Source organism: Phytophthora cinnamomi (genome assembly GCF_018691715.1).
Source record: "Phytophthora cinnamomi strain GKB4 chromosome Unknown Contig72, whole genome shotgun sequence".
NCBI classification, from domain to species: Eukaryota; Oomycota; class Peronosporomycetes; order Peronosporales; family Peronosporaceae; genus Phytophthora; species Phytophthora cinnamomi.
The window spans coordinates 140,018-163,013 of NW_027151005.1; the positions used below are offsets into that span (position 1 = coordinate 140,018).

Here is a 22,996-nt window from a genome sequence, read left to right on the forward strand (position 1 = left end):
AGCTGCCCGTGGTCTCACGAAATACATACTTAAGTTTGTGAGTTCTAGCAGCAGTGTTTTAATGAATCGCTTCTGCTAGATGATCTCCACGTAACTCCACATGTGTGGATGAAGGAAAGGTGCTACTACGAAGAAGGCTCGCAGTTGACATGTTTGGAAATATCAATAAAAACCTATCCGATTTAGCAGGTTTCTAAAAAAGCTAAAATTATTTATTGAGCTTTATACAAACGGATAATTTCATAGCTTAAAAAATGGCAATAATATATTTGATATATACAAATATTTAATACAAAATTAATAATTGAAACTAAGTTACTCATTGAAATTGGAAATAATGTTCAATTTATAAAAACGTTTTAAAATGTAATACAATATTTGTTATTTTAACGTTAGTAATACATATTGTATTTAAATTCCAGTGCATTATCTGAAACAAGTCGCAGTTCGTAATAACTGCTTGCCCCTCCAGGGGAGTATGTCATCGAGCGACATTAATAAGCAAGCTTCAAGCTACACTAACTAGGCAACATTGCCCTATCGGTACGAAGTTGCATTTCCCAGTTATGTTTATCATTGAGCAACATTATCCACGGTAATTCAGAAAGCAGCACAGCAACGGTAAAAAACAACAATGCAATGCAATCCCAGATAAGACAACAACGCCCGGGTATATAGCAGAACTCAAAAGCAATTAATTTGCTGAATTATCAGAACAGTTCATCGATTAATCAGCTGTTCAATTGTTTTATGATGCAGCCTGCAGCTGACGATACCAGCAAAGTCGCTTGCATTGTGCAGCACGATACTACGTTTTTCTCGTTGGTTGTCTTTTTCGTGGCTTCAGTACGTACTGTTATAGCAGCGCTGACGCGAAGACGACACAGCATTCATGCTTGCTGGTATGCACGTGAACCCTATCTGCGAAACGTGGATTGACTACGGGTTGCTGTCACTATTTCGAGTTTGTCCCGCACCCATCTTAGTGTGGTGGGTACATTCTCTAGCAAACTGCAAGTTCGGGAACGACAATCTCTGCGCGAGCAAGTCCTGATCCGCTGCAGACATGGGGTGCGCGTCCAGCCGCGAGGAGGCGCCCGCGCTGTCGTCCGCCTCGCAGCCCAAGCGCTCGAGTTTCCGTCCCATCCCGGACCGCTACGAGACGCTCGGTCGGTGGCTAGAACTTGACACACTGTAGAGTAGATGGACAGCTTCTCGAGCTCAGCGTCGCTGACTCTGTGCTTTGTCGCTGCAGCCGAGGTGCAGCAGGATCTGCGGTTCGTGCTGCAGTTTTATCACGTTGCTTGTCGCCACTCCAGAGTGCTAAGACCGAAGCCACGGCACATTACATGTATTGCTCTCCAGGAAGGCTGGGCTGGAGTCGTCGGACCTCGTCCTCGGAGTCCGTTCTCGCCATTGTTTTTCTTGCTTTGAAGGACAAGTTGTAGACAGGTAGACTCTAACTGTATAATCTCTTGCGGTTGCTGCTGCAGATCGACTTTACCAAGTCCAACCAGGTCGGTTATTCGAGCTACTCCATGTTTGCAAGCTGCAGAAGTCTAACGTTGTTGTTGTTGTTGTTGTTGTTGTTGTTGTTGTTGCGTGCTGTAGTGGACCGGGGAGAGGAGTCTTGGCGGCAGATGCCTGCATGAGATCGACCCCTCCGGTGTCTTCATGAACCCGTACCAGGTACCTTCTGCCCTGAAAGGATGCACTCGGCGTTGCTAATTCTCACATTTGCTTCGTCGCTGCTGCAGAGCGTCATCTCCGTCATCGGCCGCGTGCTGGAAGCCTTCGACGACGACAACATCATCCCCGCGTTCGGGTTTGGGGATTTGACGACGAAGGGCAATAACTGCTTCCCGTTCACCCCGGGTCGCGGCTGCCACGGCTTTGAGGAGGTCCTGCGCCGCTACAACGAGATCACGCCGTCGTTGAAATTGTCCGGGCCCACCAACTTCGCGCCGGTGATCAGGGAAACGATCCGAGCTGTTCAGCAGAACCGTGGTTACCACATCTTGGTGATTATTGCGGATGGTCAAGTGACGAACGAGGAGGCTACTCGGGAGGCGATTGTCGAGGCGTCGAACTGGCCCATTTGTAAGCGTTCGAGTGGGTGGCTGGTGGCACTGAGTAAGCTGTGTTGACGGAACACGATTGCTGTGTGTATTGTTGCTCCGTAGCCATTATTATGGTGGGCGTTGGCGACGGACCTTGGGATATGATGGAGGAGTTCGACGACAAGCTGCCGGCCCGCCGCTTCGACAATTTTCAGTTCGTCGAGTACAACGCCGTGATGCAGCTGAACAAGAAAAACCCCGAGGCGGGTTTTGCCATCATGGCTCTGATGGAGATCCCCGGTAAGAGCGCCTCGGGTTTGCTCGCATCTGATAGTAGCAATCGTGTTCCTTTGGAGGTGTGCTCATTTACTGCCGATATCGTCTTCTCGCATTTTCGTTTGCGTTTCTAGAACAGTACAAGATGATTCGAGAGCTTGGGCTCATTCAGTAGCATCGGCATCAGTTGCTGCTCATGGATCGAGGATGTTGAGCGCGTGGTAACGTTACATATCATTTTTTTGTTTTTTTATTTTGGAATTCACGAGTCAAACGAAAAATCTGAAGGCGAGCTCGGTAGCGTGAAGCTGGTACTACTCACCGCCTATATGCGCTTTTGATGTTAGTTGCCAAGGTTCGGGTCGTACGTGTTGGTGCCGTTGACGTAGAAGTAGATGATCTGTCCGTCGTCGCTCCCGCCGCCGCCACCACTCTTGCGCAGGTTGCGCACTCGCCGCTGCTGCTGGTCCGTCGTGCCGGTGACGGTGTTGGTCTCGAGCCCGAACTTGTCGATCCAGAATTGGATCTCGTGGTCGATGTTGGAGTTGTCCGTGGCGCCGCTGAAGATGGGACGCATGTACAGCGTGTCGGTGGTCACGGCGCTCTCGTTCACGATGGTGGTGCGCACGCAGGTGCCCTGCTGCCAGAGAGAGAGACTCATCTTGCCCCATTGATGCTTGTCGCCGGGCGCGATGTTGACGTACCCCTGGCTGATAAGGTTGCTGTTGATACCCTCGGCAACGGCGATGCCGAAACCGGAGACTGCGCCGGTGATGGAAGCGACAGTACCAACGGTACCTGCAGCCGCGGCAGTTGCCGTGGCCAAGGCGCTTGTAGAGACCCCAAAGACGGATACTATTCCGTTGGCGGCGAGGGCTGAGGCAACGGGTGCAGCAGCTCCGGCCGTTCCGATGACAGTGACGGCGGCTCCGATGACGGAGATGACGATGCCGGCGATCTTGAGCGCGGCCTCATCGGGTCCGATCTTGCAGGTCCAGGGGTCTGCGGTGTTGTTGACGATGGAGAGGTAGGAGCCCATGGTGTAGTGCTGGCGATGGAGGTAGAAGGTGTGCGTTTGTGGTGCTCAGGTGGAGGCGAATTGAGGAATGAGATCGTGGAGCGCGAGCTGCCGAGAAGACGGAGGTTCTCCTAGACTGTTCCTGTTTGCTTGGGTAGTTTGACAGCGAATAGGTTCACCCACTGCAGCGCTAGGAGTGAGCACCAGCCGACCTGCAAGTCCTTGCCGAGACATCGACGGTGTAAACACGACCTGGTTTCCCTATAGCCAATAGACGAGTCTCTCGCTGTGACCCACAGGCAGAGGAAGTGAAATTGTAGCGCTGTCGCCTCCAGTGGATTCCGTTGCAGGATTTGCAACTGCTCGAGGGCTTTTAGCTTCAACAATTGACGCTGGCGCGGTTTGTGGATTTGGTAGTCGCGCTGAGCCAGTGGACTACAGCACGCACTGCCGCAGCAGGCTTGTGCCAGCCGCGCGTGTTGCCACCATCGAGTATGGGTTAGCTTCGGACTCACTGCGGTATGCTTCTCGTCAGTGGCTTGTGGGATTTGATTCGGTAGCGCGGAAGAAGTGGCCAAGTAAACAAGTGGTGCGTCTTGCGGCGAGACTTTTGCCAATACGAACCCCGTGCGTTGCGCCAACCAAGATGCCCACACTCGTAATAAACTGGAGCGCTCTTGTGCGCCAAACAGGATCGCCGCCACGGGTTTGTGCATGCGCCAACCTGGATTTTGGTAGGGCGGACAGCAAGTCGATTGGTGGCAGCTCAAGTTACTCGGGGGTAGTGCACTCGAGGCACAAATCATCCGTAGATAACGCAACGGGTGCACCAGCACGCGACGTGGTGCCCACAAACGGCGTTTAACAATCAAGCGATCAACCTATCTGGGGACTTGGCTCTCGCGAAGGTGACGAAGTCGTCGGTAGATTGGCTGATTAGTGCCGCGAGTAGCGCGTAGCGTATCCGTTCCTTGTAGAAACGGGCGCTGACAGCATGATCACCACTGCCTGAGATGCACATGGCTTGTTTGCGATGACACTAATGCGGTCGGTGAGTGTTATCCCTTGCTGATACTGGTTTATTCGTCATAACTGATGTTCTAAACTGTCATATTTGTCCAAAAATCAAATATTAGAAAGACATAAATGGTCCAAAAACACGCGTTTTAAATTAAGTCCTATTTACTAGTTGTCCTAAACACTGAATTTTATTGCAGCTGGCTACTTTAGCCATCTAGGACAACCCTCCGTGTCTAGAAAAAAAGAAAATCGGGTTGCATCGCTCGCACAGACACGCCCCCGCCTAATCGGTGAGTGTTGGAAACTGGTGAATGCACTGTGCGAGGCTCGCGCTCGCATCTACTCGCCCTCGGCCGAAGAATGACTGAATGCTCAAAATCTGAGCACTATTTAATATTTTACTGCGACAAGTGCAAACAAAGTTGTCCTAATTTTGGGCTGTGCTGTCCTAAAAGTTTCAGTTTAGTGATCGACTGTGACCGTAAATTATAGGCAATTTTACGACAAATAGGACATTTAGGACACCAGTTGGGACGTGTTATCTTCTACCATTAGCTGCTTCGAACACATCGACGCGGATTTGGCACGTCGTGGGTTTCGAGGGTGAGCTCACCTTCTCCATGGTTGGAAGGTTTACCTGCCGACTGATGACGATATGGCTTGCGTGCAAAGGAACGTATTCCAAACACTCGCGCCACTTTCCCACAATGGTGACAAGCACTTCGCTGACCCAGCAAGCCAGGTGCAGCTCAGGTCAGTGAACTCAGTGGTGATCACGTGCGGCAATGACTTCGTCACCGTCGCGAGGACCAAGTCCCCAAGCACACCCCCAGCTGAGGCAGATACTGTAGGTTGATCACTTGATTGTTAAACGCCGTTTGTGGGCATCACGTCGCGTGCCGGTGCACCCGTTGCGCTATCTACGGATGGCCTTGTGCCTTGAGTGCACTACCCCCGAGTAACTTGAGCTGCCACCAATCGACTTGCTGTCCGCCCTACCAAAATCCAGGTTGGCGCATGCACAAACCCGTGGCGGCGATCCTGTTTGGCGCACAAGAGCGCTCCAGTTTATTACGAGTGTGGGCATCTTGGTTGGCGCAACGCACGGGGTTCGTATTGGCAAAAGTCTCGCCGCAAGACGCACCACTTGTTTACTTGGCCACTTCTTCCGCGCTACCGAATCAAATCCCACAAGCCACTGACGAGAAGCATACCGCAGTGAGTCCGAAGCTAACCCATACTCGATGGTGGCAACACGCGCGGCTGGCACAAGCCTGCTGCGGCAGTGCGTGCTGTAGTCCACTGGCTCAGCGCGACTACCAAATCCACAAACCGCGCCAGCGTCAATTGTTGAAGCTAAAAGCCCTCGAGCAGTTGCAAATCCTGCAACGGAATCCACTGGAGGCGACAGCGCTACAATTTCACTTCCTCTGCCTGTGGGTCACAGCGAGAGACTCGTCTATTGGCTATAGGGAAACCAGGTCGTGTTTACACCGTCGATGTCTCGGCAAGGACTTGCAGGTCGGCTGGTGCTCACTCCTAGCGCTGCAGTGGGTGAACCTATTCGCTGTCAAACTACCCAAGCAAACAGGAACAGTCTAGGAGAACCTCCGTCTTCTCGGCAGCTCGCGCTCCACGATCTCATTCCTCAATTCGCCTCCACCTGAGCACCACAAACGCACACCTTCTACCTCCATCGCCAGCACTACACCATGGGCTCCTACCTCTCCATCGTCAACAACACCGCAGACCCCTGGACCTGCAAGATCGGACCCGATGAGGCCGCGCTCAAGATCGCCGGCATCGTCATCTCCGTCATCGGAGCCGCCGTCACTGTCATCGGAACGGCCGGAGCTGCTGCACCCGTTGCCTCAGCCCTCGCCGCCAACGGAATAGTATCCGTCTTTGGGGTCTCTACAAGCGCCTTGGCCACGGCAACTGCCGCGGCTGCAGGTACCGTTGGTACTGTCGCTTCCATCACCGGCGCAGTCTCCGGTTTCGGCATCGCCGTTGCCGAGGGTATCAACAGCAACCTTATCAGCCAGGGGTACGTCAACATCGCGCCCGGCGACAAGCATCAATGGGGCAAGATGAGTCTCTCTCTCTGGCAGCAGGGCACCTGCGTGCGCACCACCATCGTGAACGAGAGCGCCGTGACCACCGACACGCTGTACATGCGTCCCATCTTCAGCGGCGCCACGGACAACTCCAACATCGACCACGAGATCCAATTCTGGATCGACAAGTTCGGGCTCGAGACCAACACCGTCACCGGCACGACGGACCAGCAGCAGCGGCGAGTGCGCAACCTGCGCAAGAGTGGTGGCGGCGGCGGGAGCGACGACGGACAGATCATCTACTTCTACGTCAACGGCACCAACACGTACGACCCGAACCTTGGCAACTAACATCAAAAGCGCATATAGGCGGTGAGTAGTACCAGCTTCACGCTACCGAGCTCGCCTTCAGATTTTTCGTTTGACTCGTGAATTCCAAAATAAAAAAACAAAAAAATGATATGTAACGTTACCACGCGCTCAACATCCTCGATCCATGAGCAGCAACTGATGCCGATGCTACTGAATGAGCCCAAGCTCTCGAATCATCTTGTACTGTTCTAGAAACGCAAACGAAAATGCGAGAAGACGATATCGGCAGTAAATGAGCACACCTCCAAAGGAACACGATTGCTACTATCAGATGCGAGCAAACCCGAGGCGCTCTTACCGGGGATCTCCATCAGAGCCATGATGGCAAAACCCGCCTCGGGGTTTTTCTTGTTCAGCTGCATCACGGCGTTGTACTCGACGAACTGAAAATTGTCGAAGCGGCGGGCCGGCAGCTTGTCGTCGAACTCCTCCATCATATCCCAAGGTCCGTCGCCAACGCCCACCATAATAATGGCTACGGAGCAACAATACACACAGCAATCGTGTTCCGTCAACACAGCTTACTCAGTGCCACCAGCCACCCACTCGAACGCTTACAAATGGGCCAGTTCGACGCCTCGACAATCGCCTCCCGAGTAGCCTCCTCGTTCGTCACTTGACCATCCGCAATAATCACCAAGATGTGGTAACCACGGTTCTGCTGAACAGCTCGGATCGTTTCCCTGATCACCGGCGCGAAGTTGGTGGGCCCGGACAATTTCAACGACGGCGTGATCTCGTTGTAGCGGCGCAGGACCTCCTCAAAGCCGTGGCAGCCGCGACCCGGGGTGAACGGGAAGCAGTTATTGCCCTTCGTCGTCAAATCCCCAAACCCGAACGCGGGGATGATGTTGTCGTCGTCGAAGGCTTCCAGCACGCGGCCGATGACGGAGATGACGCTCTGCAGCAGCGACGAAGCAAATGTGAGAATTAGCAACGCCGAGTGCATCCTTTCAGGGCAGAAGGTACCTGGTACGGGTTCATGAAGACACCGGAGGGGTCGATCTCATGCAGGCATCTGCCGCCAAGACTCCTCTCCCCGGTCCACTACAGCACGCAACAACAACAACAACAACAACAACAACAACAACAACAACAACAACAACAACAACAACAACGTTAGACTTCTGCAGCTTGCAAACATGGAGTAGCTCGAATAACCGACCTGGTTGGACTTGGTAAAGTCGATCTGCAGCAGCAACCGCAAGAGATTATACAGTTAGAGTCTACCTGTCTACAACTTGTCCTTCAAAGCAAGAAAAACAATGGCGAGAACGGACTCCGAGGACGAGGTCCGACGACTCCAGCCCAGCCTTCCTGGAGAGCAATACATGTAATGTGCCGTGGCTTCGGTCTTAGCACTCTGGAGTGGCGACAAGCAACGTGATAAAACTGCAGCACGAACCGCAGATCCTGCTGCACCTCGGCTGCAGCGACAAAGCACAGAGTCAGCGACGCTGAGCTCGAGAAGCTGTCCATCTACTCTACAGTGTGTCAAGTTCTAGCCACCGACCGAGCGTCTCGTAGCGGTCCGGGATGGGACGGAAACTCGAGCGCTTGGGCTGCGAGGCGGACGGCAGCGCGGGCGCCTCCTCGCGGCTGGACGCGCACGCCATGCCTACTACACTTGCAGTTTGCCAGAAAACCACACTTTGTACAACACTCGAGACAGTGATTACATGTACGGCCAGCAGTCAAAACGCAGTATTCCACGTTTCGTGTGTGTATTTGGAATGAACAATCATGAACGAGGCTAGATTCGATACGAATCGATGAATGAAGGGCGTGATTCGCGGAATTGAAGTCAATAAGCCTGCTCGGCGCAACTGAAGGTTAGACCTGACGAAGAGCTAACAACTTGACTATAAACTCAGCCTACGTCGTGTGTTTTGCCTGCATGTACAACGAACTTGCTTGTCGACAGTCTTCTACAATAAATACCGTGCAAGTAACTGCACAAGCACCAGCGGAACGGAGACTGCATCGCATTGCCTGCATCAACAGCCCCGGAAGTTGATTGCACCCGCCTTCGTGTCAAATCGCGCAATCGAATCTCTCGTTGAAGTTCAATGCACGGCCGAGGCGACCTCGCCGAGGCCACGGCCACGCTGGCAGCGTGACGCTGCACATGCAGAAGCCCCGTCTTCGCCTCTGACGCGGTACATGCTGCATTGCTGCAGCTATCATGTCAACAACCTGCTCTTCACGTCGCCCCGCCAAGATTCGGCCGTGCTTTCTGACTCTCGACACCGTTGCCCTGCAAGATGTACAGACTGCAAACAACCGCAAGTTACTTTTTCGAACATTCAACAAAGGGATCTGCTGCTTCTTAATCAGACAAACCACTTGGTTCAATACTAGTAATACTTTGTTGCTCATTCGTGACGAAACTAATTTCTGCGTGTAGTTCACATCGTGTACAAGACCTCAATAACGGTTTGACAAGCATCGATAATGCATACAGTCGCCGTTAAGTCAAAGTACAGTGGAAAGCGATGAATTACTGATGCAGTGCCTCTGGCCGAAGCACATCGGCCGTTCGATCCCGCAGAGATTCGGGCGGCATAGTTACTGCATCCGAGACTATTACGGCACGTCTCAGGTATCGTCTCTTTCACGGCAAAGTGATGGGACCGTCTCAATGCGGAATCCCGGCGGTCCACACATGTACAGATCGATTCCTGCCTGAGAGCACGCTCGGCAAGCAAACCAGATGGGGGTTCTGCCTCTCGAGAGCCCCCTGACGCTGGCCGCAGGACAATGGACAGTCTCGGCCGTCGATCTCATTCCTCAATCTTCGCCGCAATGGTCAAGGTCATCGTGTCCCTCGCAGCTGTGGCGGCCGTCGTCGCCGTCACCTCGGTCTCCGCCGAGGTGAGCCAGGTCCACCTGGGCGTGTCGAGCTCCGCTGTCAACTGCGCCAACGGCATCGCCGTGTCCTTCGCCACCGACGAAGCCAAGTCGTACCCGGTCTCCGCTACGGCCGAGGGCTCCACCGTCACGGCGGACAGCACCTTCACCAACTACTCGGTGGTCGAGCCCGAGTATAACTACACGTACGCTTCTCCTTATCTCCACACGGCGCTGCTGTGCGACCTGGCCGAGACCACCAAGTACACGTACACTATCGGCGCCTCGGAGTTCACGGGCTCGTTCGTGTCGCTGCTGCACGCCGGCTCCGACAAGGAGGAGACCATCCTCGGTGTTATCGGAGACCCTGGCGACACGACCTCGTCCGAGACGACGCTCGCGGAGCAGGGCAAGACGTTCGAGGGCAAGCACATCCAGGCCCTGGTTGTCGCCGGCGACTACGCGTACGCCAACGGCCAGCACCTCCAATGGGACAACTGGTTCAAGGAGCAGCAGAACCTGACGTCCATCTACCCGCTCACGGGCATCAACGGCAACCACGAGACCATCACGTCGTCGGGCCACCTGAACCTGCCGCCGTACCCGGAGGACATGGAGCTGGAGGCGGAGAACTACCTGGCCTACATCCACCGCGTGTACACACCTATCTCGGAAGAGGCCAAGACGGCGCTGCGCACCTGGTACTCGGTGGACATCGGCCTGATCCACTGCGTGTTCCTAGACGACTACACGGGATCCAGCGGCACCAACACGACGGTCGTGGGGACAGAGGCCTGGCTGGCCGACCGCGACGCCCAGCTCGAGTGGGTCAAGAAGGACCTGGCCGGCGTGGACCGTAGTGTCACCCCTTGGGTGATCGTCGTCAAGCACAACCCGTTCTACAACACGTGGAGCAACCACCAGTGCCAGTGTTCGAAGACCATCTTCGAGATCGACGCCGCCGACGCCGACAACTGCTGGAACGGCACGTACTACTCGGGCACCGTCTACTCGGAGCCGGGCTGCGGGCTAATGGCCAAGCTGGAGGACGTTTTCTCTGCCAACAGCGTGGACGTCGTGCTCACGGGCCACGTGCACGCCTACGAGCGCACCGCTAAGATCTACAAGAACAAGGAGGACGCCACCAACGGCGTCTACTACATCACCACGGGCTCAGGCGGCAACTACGAGGGTCACGCCGGTCCCCGCCTCAATGCGTCGGAGATCCCGAGCTGGTCGCTCGCGGCCAACAACGTCACGTTTGGCGGCTCGCGCGTGATCGCTACCCGCGAGTCGTTCCGCTTCCTGTGGTTCGCCAACGACATCAGCACCGCCGAGGCCGTGCCCACCGACGGCTTCACCATCTTCGCCAACGGATCGGCCATCACCACGTGGCCGCAGACCCGCACCACCACCAACTCCTCGAGCTCGGACTCGAACTCGACGTCGTCGCAGACCACGGGTGCCGTGACGTTGGAGCCCGAAGTGACCTCGGAGCCGGAGGTCCAGGGCGGCCACTGCTAAGTCGGACTCATACTACCCTACAATTTTGCATTCGAACTCTAGTTACTACGGTAGTCGAATGACTGACACCCAACGCATTAAATCCATCTACCTCTAGTTGAAGCGTCCACTATATGCCTTTGTCACCCTAAGAAAATCCGTCCAGAGCGACCGGTCATTACGGAATCCTCGCCATGGGGTGCGCATCGAGCAGGGAAATGCCCGCAGCAGGGCACAAGCACAATGAAGTCTGGGTTCCAGCCCATTCCAGACCGATACGATACCATCGGTGCGTTCTAACATCTTTACTCGACTAGGAAGAGAACCGTCTAGTTGATTCGCTGTCGTGAACGAACGAGCAGAAGAAGTGCAGAGCGACCTCAGGTGAGAACTGGAAACTGGTGTGGGTTGAGGTGAATGAATTGGAATTATTCGCTACAACCATGATAGGAAGGCAGGCTTGGAGTCGTCCAACTTGATGTTAGGGGTGCGTTGGTCTACATTGTTGTTTTGCTGGGCGAGGTTAACTTACTTTATGCTTATCCTTTACAGATCGATTTCACCGAGTCCAACACGGTAGGAGAGTTTTAAGTGGTTTTGGGGGAACTGTACCTCCATGTCTGATGTGTTGGTTGGTTGGGTCGCAGTGGACCGGCAAGGACAGCTTTGGAGGGCGTTGTCTGCACCATATCGACCCAACTGGAGCTACACAAAATCCATACCAGGTAGCAGAAACTTGCTGGCACTTGTGGGGGCGTGCTACATTATTTAGTTGTGCTACATTTTCAACCTTTTTCAGAGCGTGATCAGCGCTATTGGGCGCACCCTCGAAGCTTTCGACGACGACAACATCATTCCGGCGTTCGGATTTGGTGACGCTACAACGCTCGCCCAGCGCTGCTTCCCGTTCTCTAAAGGCCGTGGGTGCCAAGGCTTTGATGAAGTGCTCAAGCGATACAACGAAATCACGCCACAGATTAAACTGTACGGCCCCACGAGCTTTGCGCCGGTGATTCAGGAGGCGATCAAAGCTGTGAAGGAAGATCCTGGCTATCACATTCTGGTAATCATCGCTGATGGACAGGTGAACGAGCCCAAAGCAACTCGTAACGCGATCGTCGAGGCCTCTAAGTACCCGATCTGTAAGTCAAGACACTCTGTAATATGAGGGTACTACAGTAACTAAATCGTTCTTGATCATGTTCACGTGTCTAGCTATCATTATGGTGGGCGTGGGCGATGGTCCTTGGGAGATGATGGAGGAGTTCGATGATCAGCTCCCGGCTCGCCGCTTCGACAACTTCCAATTCGTCGAGTACAACGAAGTCCTCAAGCGCAACATGAGAAACCCTGAAGCTGGTTTTGCGATGCAAGCGCTTATGGAGATTCCGGGTGAGTGCTCGATTTGCCTAGTAGTTCATACTATGGTATCTTGGTGCCATTGCGTCGTGTCTAACATATTTATCAGAGCAATACCAGACAATCCGGAAGCTAGGTCTGCTAAACTACTAGGTGAGTGAGACAAGCAGCAACCCGCGACCCCTTCTACAGGTTTTGTAACCTACACGTAATGAAAACTCGGCATTTCGTCAAAACCGCTTTTTGTTTATGATACAACCGCAATAGATATGGTTAGCGAGGCACCCCACGCCAGACTTTCTCGCTCTAGTGAAGTTCAAGCTTTCTCTTTGTCGGTTGGCGAGGGATGTCCATGGGCTGCGAGGTGCCTTCTTTCTTCTTGGGGGTACTACTCGTTTTCTTGGGGTTTGCCGCTGTTTTGGGCGTGACAAATGCCGTGTACACCTTCTTGGCTGATTTCTCAGCATCGGGCTTTGCCTGGTGTCGGGGGGTGTCCGTAGGCTGCATGGAGTTGGCAACCTTCTTGGCTGGTTTTGTGGGGGTAACAAACTTGTCTGTCGACTGCTTGCTCTGCTCGTCAGCTTGGAGGTTCGCCTGCCGTTGGGGAACATCCTTGGGTTGCTGAGTGCTGATCATTTTCTTCGTGATCGTCAATTTCTCGGGGCTGGTAGCAGATGCAGGAGTGACAGAAATTCTCTTCTGCTGCTTCTCGGCTCGCAGTTCAGCTTCTAGCTTCGTCGCCTCTTCGAGCCGAGTAGCCCACATCGTACGGTTCCGCTCCACATTCGCAAGACAGCCTTCCAACCCTGCTAACATCCCGCTCATTGCACGCCACAGAGGGAACGCACACGAGTCGACGAAGGCTAGGTTCACGCGCGCGAACTCGGCTGACTCTGGTTGATCGTCCATGTAGGCTGTGGCCGAAATGCCAAGCTCGACTTCTTCCGCGTGCTGCTCATTGAACTCCTCAAGGAGCCGAGTCGTCCAGCGAAAATGTTGTTCGCAGGTTTGAGTCGGTCCGGAGATATCCGCCGAGTGCACCACCGCATCCGCGAGCAGTTCACGCAAGGTTTCGTCGTCGTTTCGACTGCCTCGGATTTGCGCTTCGTGCAGCTTGGCAACAATACTCGCATGGCGGTGCATGTCGGTGGCCAGGATGGCGCGAATGATGCGCTTCCGCATGGCACGACGGCTACCAGCAGTGTCGCTCGAGCCATCTTCAAGTCCTGCTAGCACGTCATTGCCAGGCTTTCGCATCGTCTCGAAGCATGCTGCTGCGTGCATGTTCTCCAGTACCGAGTGATCGTTATAACGACGAGCAAGACGCGAGCTGGATCGCACGTGGAAGTCATTGGTACGGGCGTCGTGGCCCATGTCGTGGCAGAAAGCTGCTACGAACACCGCAAGCCGCTCTCGTGGGGCGAGGATCAGTTCCCCACAACGTTTCTGCCGAGCCCGCTCAAGCGCTTGAGCTTTCGTGGTCGGAGCCACTCCTAGCGCCGTCGAGGCAGGAATTAGCGACGGAGCCAGCTTCTTACTCTGCGCAGTGAGCATGAGGAACGTCATGTGCAGCGTGGCGAAGGCATGGTACGTGTTGTGATACGGCACGTCGAGATATTGGGCCTGCACACTGTGCAGGAAGCGACGAAGGGTAGCTTCAGGCAATGCAAACCCATCCATGAGATCGTGCAGCTCAAACATGTCCACAGCGAGATCTACAAGCTGAGCCGGAGAGAACTGCCACGGATCCAGGTCCCACTGCAACACCGGGCTTTGCGTCCCCTGTCCGGTCACGAGACCAATGCTACCAGGAAGCGAGGACATTATCCCAGACCCGCCGCTGCTACCCAAAAAGCACCCTTCGTGGTATGAAGTGGCAGCGACAACTGCTGCAACGTGGTCGAGGTCGCTCACTACCGAGGGTAAACGTGATCGAGGGCGTCGACGACGACGGATTGGAGACGAGTTGGTGTACTGCGACAAGAATGTCCTCGTCACGCGGCTCTCGGTTTCGCTGTCACTGCTGTCGCTGTCATCATACGACGGGGTCTCAAACACAAGCTCCCATGCGCGCCGTTCCACAAGAGCTGCAAGCTCGACGCAAATCGCACGCAGCACTTGTTCGTCTTCAGCGTCGAAACCCTCCGTCTCGCCGTGTGAATTGACCTTGTTCACCGCGTAAAATACGCCGATAACCGGGCGGTCATCGATGTCGTCATCGGTGCTGCTACTCGTACTGAAGCTACTACTGCAGCGGCGTCCGCCTCGGCCAGAAACCCCTGATGATCCAAACGGATTGGAGGAAGCTGATGCTGACAGCGACGGCTGCGCCTTGATCGGCACACACAGCAGACTCGATGTCTGCATGCCCATCAGACGATCATAGTCGCTGTCGAACTCTGGGTGGATGCGTGCTTCGCGAACTAGCCGCACAGCAGCTCCGGTTGCAGCTACACGGCCTTGCAGCTTCTGACCGATAGGCAACCTGTATCCCCGCCAGTTGGCACCCATGCGGGCAAACAGCGAGCGGCTTGGAGCATCCACGAGAAAGAGAGCACCGTGCGAAGCTCGCAAAGCCTTGCACGCTGCAGCCTCCACGAATGAAAACACGGCTCCAGCTTGCTCACCTGGCATCGTTCCTGTAGCAGCGGGAAGTCGCAGCGAAAGTAGGGCAGCACTCTTTCGCTGGGCTGTGCGTGCTGCATCAAGTCGCTGGGTATTTCGCAGCGCAGAGGCGACCTGGCGAGCAATTCCTTTCGCAAGATCCTCATCATGTCGATCGAAATACAGTTTGTCCACGGTAACCGCAGCAGGCTTGTCGTGCGGGCTGTCTCGCGTAGTGGATTGTTTGTCCAATAGTTCCAGCACAGCAAGCACCACCCCGGAGGATGGATCCTTCACAGGGACAGCAAGAATCGGTTTGGAGTGCTTCTCGCGAGACAGGAAACCCGCACTTGCATCCCGTAGATTTATCACATTGCCACTACGTGCTGCCGCTGCCACACTTGAACTGCTTGATGGCAGCGAGACACGATATTCACCTTGGGTTGCGTTACCAGGAGAGTACAGCTCACGGGTGAGCGGATCCCTCAAATACACGTTGCATTCTGCGGTACGGAACCACGCCTTCTGAACGATAGTGCGCGCAGCCTTCAGCAGCAGCGCTGTCGGCTTGGGAGAATGCTCTAACTCACGGAAAAGCAGATCTGATAACTCGAGAAGGGCCTGCGCTTTGTCTTGAGCCTGGTTCGCTGCATCCTCCAGCGCCAACCGCTGTAAGGAACTCCCCACGTGACGACACACCACAGTGCAGAGCTCCACGTCGCTCTGTCGGAAAGCGCCGCGGGTTTTACGCTTAACTTTGTGGGCTCCGTAAAACACAACCACACTGTTAACCTGGCGATCCTTGCACTGGTCAAACATCGGTACGCAGAGCAGGTCGCCGTCGAAAAGAGGCTCTGCAGTTGACGCCGCTCGACCGATCACACCATGGCCCATTAGCACAGTCGAAACCTTCGTCCTGAATCCTGCACTCGCTAGTCGAGCCCACAACGTCTCAGTTTCACGATCGTACGCATACACTGTCCATCCTTCCACACCAAGCGCTCGCTGCAAGAAGTCTAGCAGCAGCAATGGGATCTCCTCCGGTCCGCTGGCTCCCTCGCACGTCCTCCGAAATATACTCGAGATGGGGTCCGCAGTGCGGTCGCTGGCGAGAATTGCTTCGATCGGTAAAGCAGCACGCAACAATGCCCCCACAAAGCCGCAAAATACTCGAAGCGGCTCGCTCGTGGACTTGAACGACCTAAACGCCAATGAGCAGTCCGACTCGCAGTCTCCAAGCCAAGCGGCGATGTCTCTCGCGTCGTGGCGCGAGTTGTATACGTCCACAACCGCTCGCACGCGGTCACTGCAGTCCACCAGCGGCATGCACAAATAAGACTTGTCATCAAGATACGCAACCACGTTAGCATCCGACCTGTCGTTTCAACCGTCCGACTCACTACATCCCTCACCTGTACATGCTTGCAGCCTGCAGGGGCTTCTACCCGAGCCTTTGCACACGCACCGGCAGTGGAGTAGAACGTCGGGTGGTGTGTCGACCCGCGTGCTTGTCTCCTAGCAGCAGCGGTGCCCGACGTCCTCGCCGCCTTCTCCACGACCTGTCGGACACGTCGGCCGTCGAACGTGATGACCGAACCGGAGCCCGTCGCGGTTGCCGATGCCGGCAGCACCTCGAAACTCAGCACGCAGTGCTCGGCGTCCAGCAGCGACAGGAATTGCTCCCGCACCGCCAGCAGCGTGTCCAGCGGGCAGTCCTTGGACGCCGGCGCCGAGATGCAGCCCACGCAGGCGTCCACCAGCGCCTGCTGCGCCGACGAGAACCTTCGCGCGTGCTTGAGCGCCAGCTCCTGCGCCAGCCTGGAGACACGAACCATTAGGAACGCAACGAACAAACACGAGTGAGCGACGGACGATTGCAATTCAATAGTCAGCGCGGGAGTTCAGTGACAAAAGCACCGACCGGCGGGTCACGCGCACGTGGGTGCGTAGCAGGTTCCAGCGTCGCAGTGCGCGATCGCGACGTCGACCGGCATCTACGTCGGAAGCTCCCGACATGGTCGGTGTGGTCAACGTTGAGCTGGTCGAGGTGGTGCGGGCGTTGTTGGGCGGCGCGCGATTCCGCGACGAGGTGGCGACGGGGGCGGCGCGGCCGGAGCCGGGAGACACCCGCTTGCCAATTGCAGCGCCGTTGCAGGCGGGCGTCGAGGTCATGTTGACTGCTCTCGACTCGCGTCTCGCTCACTCGACCGCCAGCTCGAGGCGCTTCTTTCGGTCAAGTGCGTCGGTCAGGTCAGGGCGTTAGGTCTCCGCCGCCGAGTGAGCTGCAGCGGTGATTTGGGATGGGGTATGGGCGCGCGAGATGGGGCGCCGTGTGCGAGTGCGAGAGTGACTGGGGCTGCGCGCCGACTGCTGTCGTTAAACACTTGGTTCAGCTCGCAGGGCGGGGTTGAAGCGAGGCGCCCTCGGCCGCGCCGCCGGTTTGTCTCGGATTCCCGCGCACGGACTATGCAGCGCCGCGATCATCCATCCGATGCAGCGGCGAGCTGCAAGCAGCTCGACCGGAACGAGGGACCGCAAGTCCAGCATGGCATAGGATAGCATCTCTGCTTTGCATCGCTGAAAGCCGAAAAACCGTCGCCGACAAGCTTGCGGCGGTTTGCGAAGCGGAAGCGTCCAGCGTCGGGCTCGCCCAGCCCCTCGTTGTATGCATCGGGCGGTGGCGATGACGTTTTTCTCACGGCCCCCCCCCTCTCGCGTTCTGAGCGGAGTCCCAAGCTCGTCAGGATGGCACCCAAGCAGTTGGCACTCGCTGTCGCCGTTTTCGGAGAAGTCAAGCCAAGTCTCTGTTGGCTTTTGGAATCGAGCCAACCCCGAGCCGACCCGACGGCGATAAGACGCCTGGAGCCGTCACACGGCTGAGCAATTGGCAGTCACGGCCTCCTTCGCCTGGCAGGGCCCAGAGCAGTGGAAACACTGGGACACTTCGCCCAGACGCCGGGGACGTTAGCCTCGAAGAACACAGTACGGTACATGCACCCGACTCACCCAGCCCTTATCGCGCAGCGAAACGCAAAAGTTCAATTCTCGCGGTAGTGGACGATGCGGCATGCGGATTGGCTGCCGAAGAGGCAAAATCCGGCTCGAATGGCAACATTTGCGTCGACGGATAGCTTCAGCTACAGGTCAGGGGTGCTTGACACCTTTTGACTCGATCGATCATCGACCTGAGCTGCTGCTGGGCTTGCGGTGCTCTGCCAACGGTCAATTTTTCGCTGCACCTTAGTCAAATCCCCATCTGGCTGAGCGCTGTCTCTGCGGAAGGGGCTCGTTAATTCCAGCGGCTGGCCTGGGCAGTAGTCTCAAAAGACACAAACGCTGGCGTGCGCTTGCTGCGTCGTGATCGCCGTCTCAACGGGGTGCAACGCAATGCAGAACGAGTCGGTGGCAATTGCCGTGCCCTTTATTTCATGCAATCGATCTCGGCGTGATCACGGTCGACTACCAAGCGTGATGGCTGCGACCGCGCATGCCTCGGGCCCGCGGTACGGCTGCTGGCTAGAGGAGGTTCAACTTGCACATGCAATCGTACTGCGCCGGCACCTCCATCATGATCTGCAGCGTGAAGAGGAGGTCCAACGGGTCAAGCTCGCACGGCGCCGCCGTGGGCTCCGCGTTGTCGTCCTGGATCCGGTGCACGAACACCTTCCGCTCCTCCGTGGCAGTGTGCCGCACCTTCTGGAAGCTCACAAAGTTGAAGTTGTCGAACTGCCGCTGCGGGAGCTGGTCGTCCAGTACCTTCATGTTGTCCTGTAGCGAACAAAACGAAGCTCAAACGATGTGATACGGCGTGATACGCCTGAGAAATGAGTCTGAACACATCACTTACCCAAGGACCATCTCCCATTCCGATTGCAATAATCGCTGCAAGCAAACAATTCGCTCGGGTCAGTGTAACTCGGCCTTCGCAGCATACATGATGTACGTACACGGTCGCTTACAGAGAGGAAGAGCAGACGCGTCTACAATGGCCTGGGCGGTATCGGCCAGACTCTCGTTCGCCAACTGACTGCTTGCGAGCACGATCAGCATATGAAAGCCCGTGACCTCGCGAGCGACGGCAGTTGCGTGTCGAATCACCGGTCCGAGGTTCACCGGCTTGTCTCCAAGCGCAATTGTCGGCGTCAGGTCATGGTAGCGCTGCCAGATCTCGTTGAAGCTTCTGCAACCGCCCATCGGGTCCTCTGGTGTAAAGCTAAACAGTGTGTTCTCTGGTGTCTTCGAGTCGCCAAAGCCAGAAACTTGGATACTTCTGTCGTCGTCGAACTCGACCAGCACGCGGCCAAGTCGTGTCAGCGCTTCCTGTTCAACCAGTATGCAGACACATCTTAGTAATGGTGAGTTCACAGCAACCTAGAATTGGTAGACTAACGCTGTGTAGTAGCCGAACCTGGTACGGATTCAACATTTCGCCGCTTGGATCCAGGGCGTGCAGGCATTTCCCCTCGAAACTCTGCTCCCCGTTCGTCTACATGGTATCACCGCACTAACGTTTTCAGAGCTGTAGACATAAAAACTTTAACAGCGTTGAACGAGGCATATACCAGGTTTGCTATCGTGTAGTCAATCTGTACAAGTTCGTTAGTGCGTGAAGGTAAAGAACATGCCAAAGCCAATCTGTGCACTACGTACTGCGAACATCATGTTCGACGACTCCAAGTTCATGTTCCTGTGTACGACAGCGCCAGCAAAACCCACGCGAGTGAGCCACCGCTAGACTGTAGAACAACGAAAGCTACTCCCGACCTTAGAGCCTCTTGAATCGCCCCTGAAATGTACAGACAATAAGCGTGGTTGTTCGATACGTGCCAAGAAGCGAAAACACAGCAGGAGTGGCTGGTACCAAAGTCACAGAAGCGATCCGAGATGGCGCGCGAGAGTGGCGCCGGCCTTCTTGACGGTGCGTGTTCGCTGGTGCTCATGGGGGATAACAATGACCAATGACCAAATGCCGGACGCTCAGCTGCTGTCTCAATTGTATCTGCGTCGTGTAGACGAAACGGTACGGCCGTAGAGCGACCACATCCCTAAAGTGACAACCCCTTTAGTTAGTATGGAAATTCACTTCAAAAAATCCTCGACATCCCTGCATGTGGGACTAAACACAGGGTGCTCGCAGTACGACTTCAACTTGTACACTGCGACACATGCACCCACGACATGGGCAGAACTACGCAAAGCCTACCTTATACGTACACGCACACATCAGCATGTCCTCTCCTGCGCGCTGTCACTTTGTGAGGAGAGTACCAGTAGTGTGACGCCTGGTGGCCCGCACCCAACGTAGATGTCCTCTCGCGCTTCACGCTCCGTAGATCTGGTACCTCATTTTCATCGGATTGCCTCCCGACGCCTTCGCTTTGTCGTAGCGCTGACGGCATTCCTCCCATTTCCGCGGCAGTGTTGTTCCCCAGGTACTCGATGCACAGCTCGGTCTTGGCTTCATTTCGGCAATTCTGCATCATCTCGCGGTTCTCGTCGCGCGGATACCACATGTCGAACTCGTGGTTGCGAATATTGTCCATCTTGTCCCTGAAGCGCTGCGAATAGTCCGTGTACGCGAAGAGGAACTTCATCTCCTCCATGGTGTCCACCACGCGCTCGATCCTGCCGTAGCCGGCAGTGATAAAGTCCAGGCAGAGTCTCGAGTCTTCCCGCAGCTCCAGTCCTCGCGCTCTCAGTGCCTCGGTCAGCGCAACGTAGCGCTGGCTCCACTGCTGCAACACCTCCTTGTCCGTCTTCTTGAGGCCGACAGTGCCCACATAGGCCGCGAATCCGGGGGCCAGGACCTCCAGGAACTCCTTGGCCTCCTCCTCCTTCTTGTGCAGCGTGGTGCGGAGCTTCTTCTTCCTGGCGTCCCTCTTGGCAATGTCCCTCCCCCAGCCCATCTTGCCGCCGCAGGTGCGGATCATGTGCTCCTCCAGCGTGGCGCGATCGAACAGCGTGTAGTGCTTGCGCACCTGGCACGGAATCAGCGGGAAGTCCTTGTCGCGCACGCCGTAGTGCAGCTTGGCCACCTCCTTCGTGGTGCGCGCCACGTACTCGGACAGCTCGGCCTCGCACCCTCGGCAGAGCCCGTGCACGATCACAGGGTTGTCGTTCTCGCACTTGCAGCAGAACCTGGCCAGCTCCGGCTCGCACTGCGCGTAGCGGTCGCCCGTGAGCGCCTGCAGCTTGGTGAGGGTCTGGTTGCCCAGGAACTTGAGCACGTGCTCCAGCACGCCGTCGTTCAGCACGCCGATGTTGTACGCGCGCGGTTTCTTGGCCGCCGCCTGGTCGTGCGCCAGCTTCTTGGCGCATTTGTTCTGGTGGCGCGTCATTCCGCGCGTCGTGAATGTCTGACCGCAGAACTCGCAGGTGCCGGAGGCTGGGGCGTTCTTGTCGTGTGTACGCTTGGGCATTGGAACAGCGACAGCGACAGCTTCAACTTGAGCAGCTAGGTGGTGCCAAAGAATAAATGGTGACAGCCATGACTTGTGAGGATTATAAGCCTACGATGTGGAAACTAGAAAAGAGAGGCGATCGATTGAGATCCACCTAGGATATGGAATTCACCTGCTGTTTGGGTTTAGTTCGCGACATGCTTCACTTCAACTTGCCAGTTCGCCGCAGCATTTGACGTTGTGCGTCATTAATTTAGTAAGTGACATGCGGTGTGATGATGAAGCGGGCAGGCTCAGCATGAGCATCGGTGGGCCTTGGCGGACACGATTAAATCTTGTTCAGGGATACATGTAGGCATCAGGGGGCACAGCAACGAGCTACTGTGTTGAACGAACCACAATTGTGATTCCCCTGCTCGTTGGAAAGAGCCTCTGATGCATGGGTCGGCGACGCAGGAGTTTGTGAATCAACGCCAGATATGCTTGCGATGATTCAGAAGTTGGTGCAGGAGCGACTTGCGAACTGACTGTGGACGGTCTACTAGGCTTCATCTCGATTTACTCTAACGTTGCATCAACAAGAACACGGTGAGTCCTTACTACGGTGTTATAGCGGCAAGGGCGCACAGTGACACCGATTATTAACCATTCATCGCCAGCGGAAGCGCCAAAAGTACGCTGCATTTACTTCATTGCGAGGCACATGGGGCTTTGCTCACCCTGTGATTTCTATTTCGTGGACAGCGAGCGCACATCGGCATCATACGAGGAATAACGAATAAGCGCCTCCTTGGGTCGTGCCATCAACGACCAAATTCTCAGCGTCTCCTGAGCCATACTTCATGTGTCGTTGAAGGACGGAAGAGTGCCGTCTTGGTAGTCGCAAGATCGGGTGGTACATGATACTTAAATCAACGCAGGCGGCAAGACCTACCTGTACATGTAGTTTCAGTTAAATACAAGGACATCTTACAGATATTAAAACTCGCGATTGACATCTTAAATACAAGGATAACTTATTGAAACTCGCGATTGACATCTTTTCAGGGAAAGACTTCATTTCACTTCGAAAAATTCACCTACGCAGATAGTTCCTATAGATGCTCGGACCCTCTCCTGGAACTTGCCATCAGTCGTGAAAGTTCAACGAGAACAACCAAATATTGCTCGGCGCCTTCTTCGAAATGAGGAAGAGGCTGCATCACCGGACTTGCCGCTATTAGCGTGGCAACTTCAAGCACCTGCTTCAACGCAAAACCGTTACCCTAGGTTGAACTCGGCGCGCGCGACCACCGAAAAGCAACTTGTTAAACCGCGCTGATTGGCCGCCGTCGGCACTTGTCATTGCGGATAGGGCAGTTCAGGGGACATATATAGGTCCTGTATGCGTCTCAACGACGAGATTAGGTAGGCCCGAGAGATAGCTGCAACACGACTGTCCTCGATCTCTCTCATTTTCCAATTGACCTCGCGACC

The 22,996-nt window shown here is 55.3% G+C and overlaps 8 protein-coding genes across 8 annotated transcripts; 4 read left to right on the plus strand and 4 right to left on the minus strand.

Moving 5' to 3' along the window:
- Positions 1-1,066: 1,066 nt before the first annotated feature.
- On the plus strand, positions 1,067-2,511 carry IUM83_19168 (putative copine-like protein; the record flags this gene model as incomplete). Its single annotated transcript, XM_067944206.1, has 8 exons — positions 1,067-1,169; positions 1,256-1,277; positions 1,366-1,402; positions 1,494-1,517; positions 1,612-1,689; positions 1,758-2,100; positions 2,184-2,360; positions 2,471-2,511. 8 exons carry the CDS (start codon positions 1,067-1,069, stop codon positions 2,509-2,511), a joined length of 825 nt encoding a protein of 274 aa, XP_067785983.1.
- Positions 2,512-2,679: 168 nt separating this feature from the next.
- On the minus strand, positions 2,680-3,375 carry IUM83_19169 (WW domain-binding protein 4; the record flags this gene model as incomplete). Its single annotated transcript, XM_067944207.1, has 1 exon — positions 2,680-3,375. One exon carries the CDS (start codon positions 3,373-3,375, stop codon positions 2,680-2,682), a length of 696 nt encoding a protein of 231 aa, XP_067785982.1.
- A 2,711-nt stretch (positions 3,376-6,086) lies between these two features.
- Positions 6,087-6,782, plus strand: IUM83_19170 (WW domain-binding protein 4; the record flags this gene model as incomplete). The annotated part of the gene is made up of 1 exon (XM_067944208.1): positions 6,087-6,782. One exon carries the CDS (start codon positions 6,087-6,089, stop codon positions 6,780-6,782), a length of 696 nt encoding a protein of 231 aa, XP_067785954.1.
- Positions 6,783-6,950: 168 nt separating this feature from the next.
- On the minus strand, positions 6,951-8,419 carry IUM83_19171 (putative copine-like protein; the record flags this gene model as incomplete). Its single annotated transcript, XM_067944209.1, has 8 exons — positions 6,951-6,991; positions 7,102-7,278; positions 7,362-7,704; positions 7,773-7,850; positions 7,969-7,992; positions 8,084-8,120; positions 8,209-8,230; positions 8,317-8,419. 8 exons carry the CDS (start codon positions 8,417-8,419, stop codon positions 6,951-6,953), a joined length of 825 nt encoding a protein of 274 aa, XP_067785981.1.
- A 1,189-nt stretch (positions 8,420-9,608) lies between these two features.
- IUM83_19172 (uncharacterized protein) lies at positions 9,609-11,177 on the plus strand (the record flags this gene model as incomplete). Its single annotated transcript, XM_067944210.1, has 1 exon — positions 9,609-11,177. The coding sequence occupies one exon, from the start codon at positions 9,609-9,611 to the stop codon at positions 11,175-11,177; it is 1,569 nt and encodes a 522-aa protein (XP_067785950.1).
- Positions 11,178-11,399: 222 nt separating this feature from the next.
- IUM83_19173 (Copine-like protein) lies at positions 11,400-12,668 on the plus strand (the record flags this gene model as incomplete). The annotated part of the gene is made up of 8 exons (XM_067944211.1): positions 11,400-11,445; positions 11,519-11,540; positions 11,607-11,643; positions 11,709-11,732; positions 11,804-11,881; positions 11,956-12,298; positions 12,372-12,548; positions 12,625-12,668. 8 exons carry the CDS (start codon positions 11,400-11,402, stop codon positions 12,666-12,668), a joined length of 771 nt encoding a protein of 256 aa, XP_067785955.1.
- A 153-nt stretch (positions 12,669-12,821) lies between these two features.
- Positions 12,822-17,291, minus strand: IUM83_19174 (3'5'-cyclic nucleotide phosphodiesterase; the record flags this gene model as incomplete). Its single annotated transcript, XM_067944212.1, has 3 exons — positions 12,822-16,457; positions 16,532-16,937; positions 17,041-17,291. 3 exons carry the CDS (start codon positions 17,289-17,291, stop codon positions 12,822-12,824), a joined length of 4,293 nt encoding a protein of 1,430 aa, XP_067785956.1.
- Positions 17,292-18,635: 1,344 nt separating this feature from the next.
- IUM83_19175 (uncharacterized protein) lies at positions 18,636-21,538 on the minus strand (the record flags this gene model as incomplete). The annotated part of the gene is made up of 10 exons (XM_067944213.1): positions 18,636-18,887; positions 18,967-19,001; positions 19,079-19,439; positions 19,528-19,605; positions 19,682-19,705; positions 19,770-19,806; positions 19,884-19,905; positions 19,981-20,164; positions 20,323-20,364; positions 20,462-21,538. The coding sequence occupies 10 exons, from the start codon at positions 21,536-21,538 to the stop codon at positions 18,636-18,638; spliced, it is 2,112 nt and encodes a 703-aa protein (XP_067785975.1).
- Between the last annotated feature and the right edge of the window lie 1,458 nt (positions 21,539-22,996).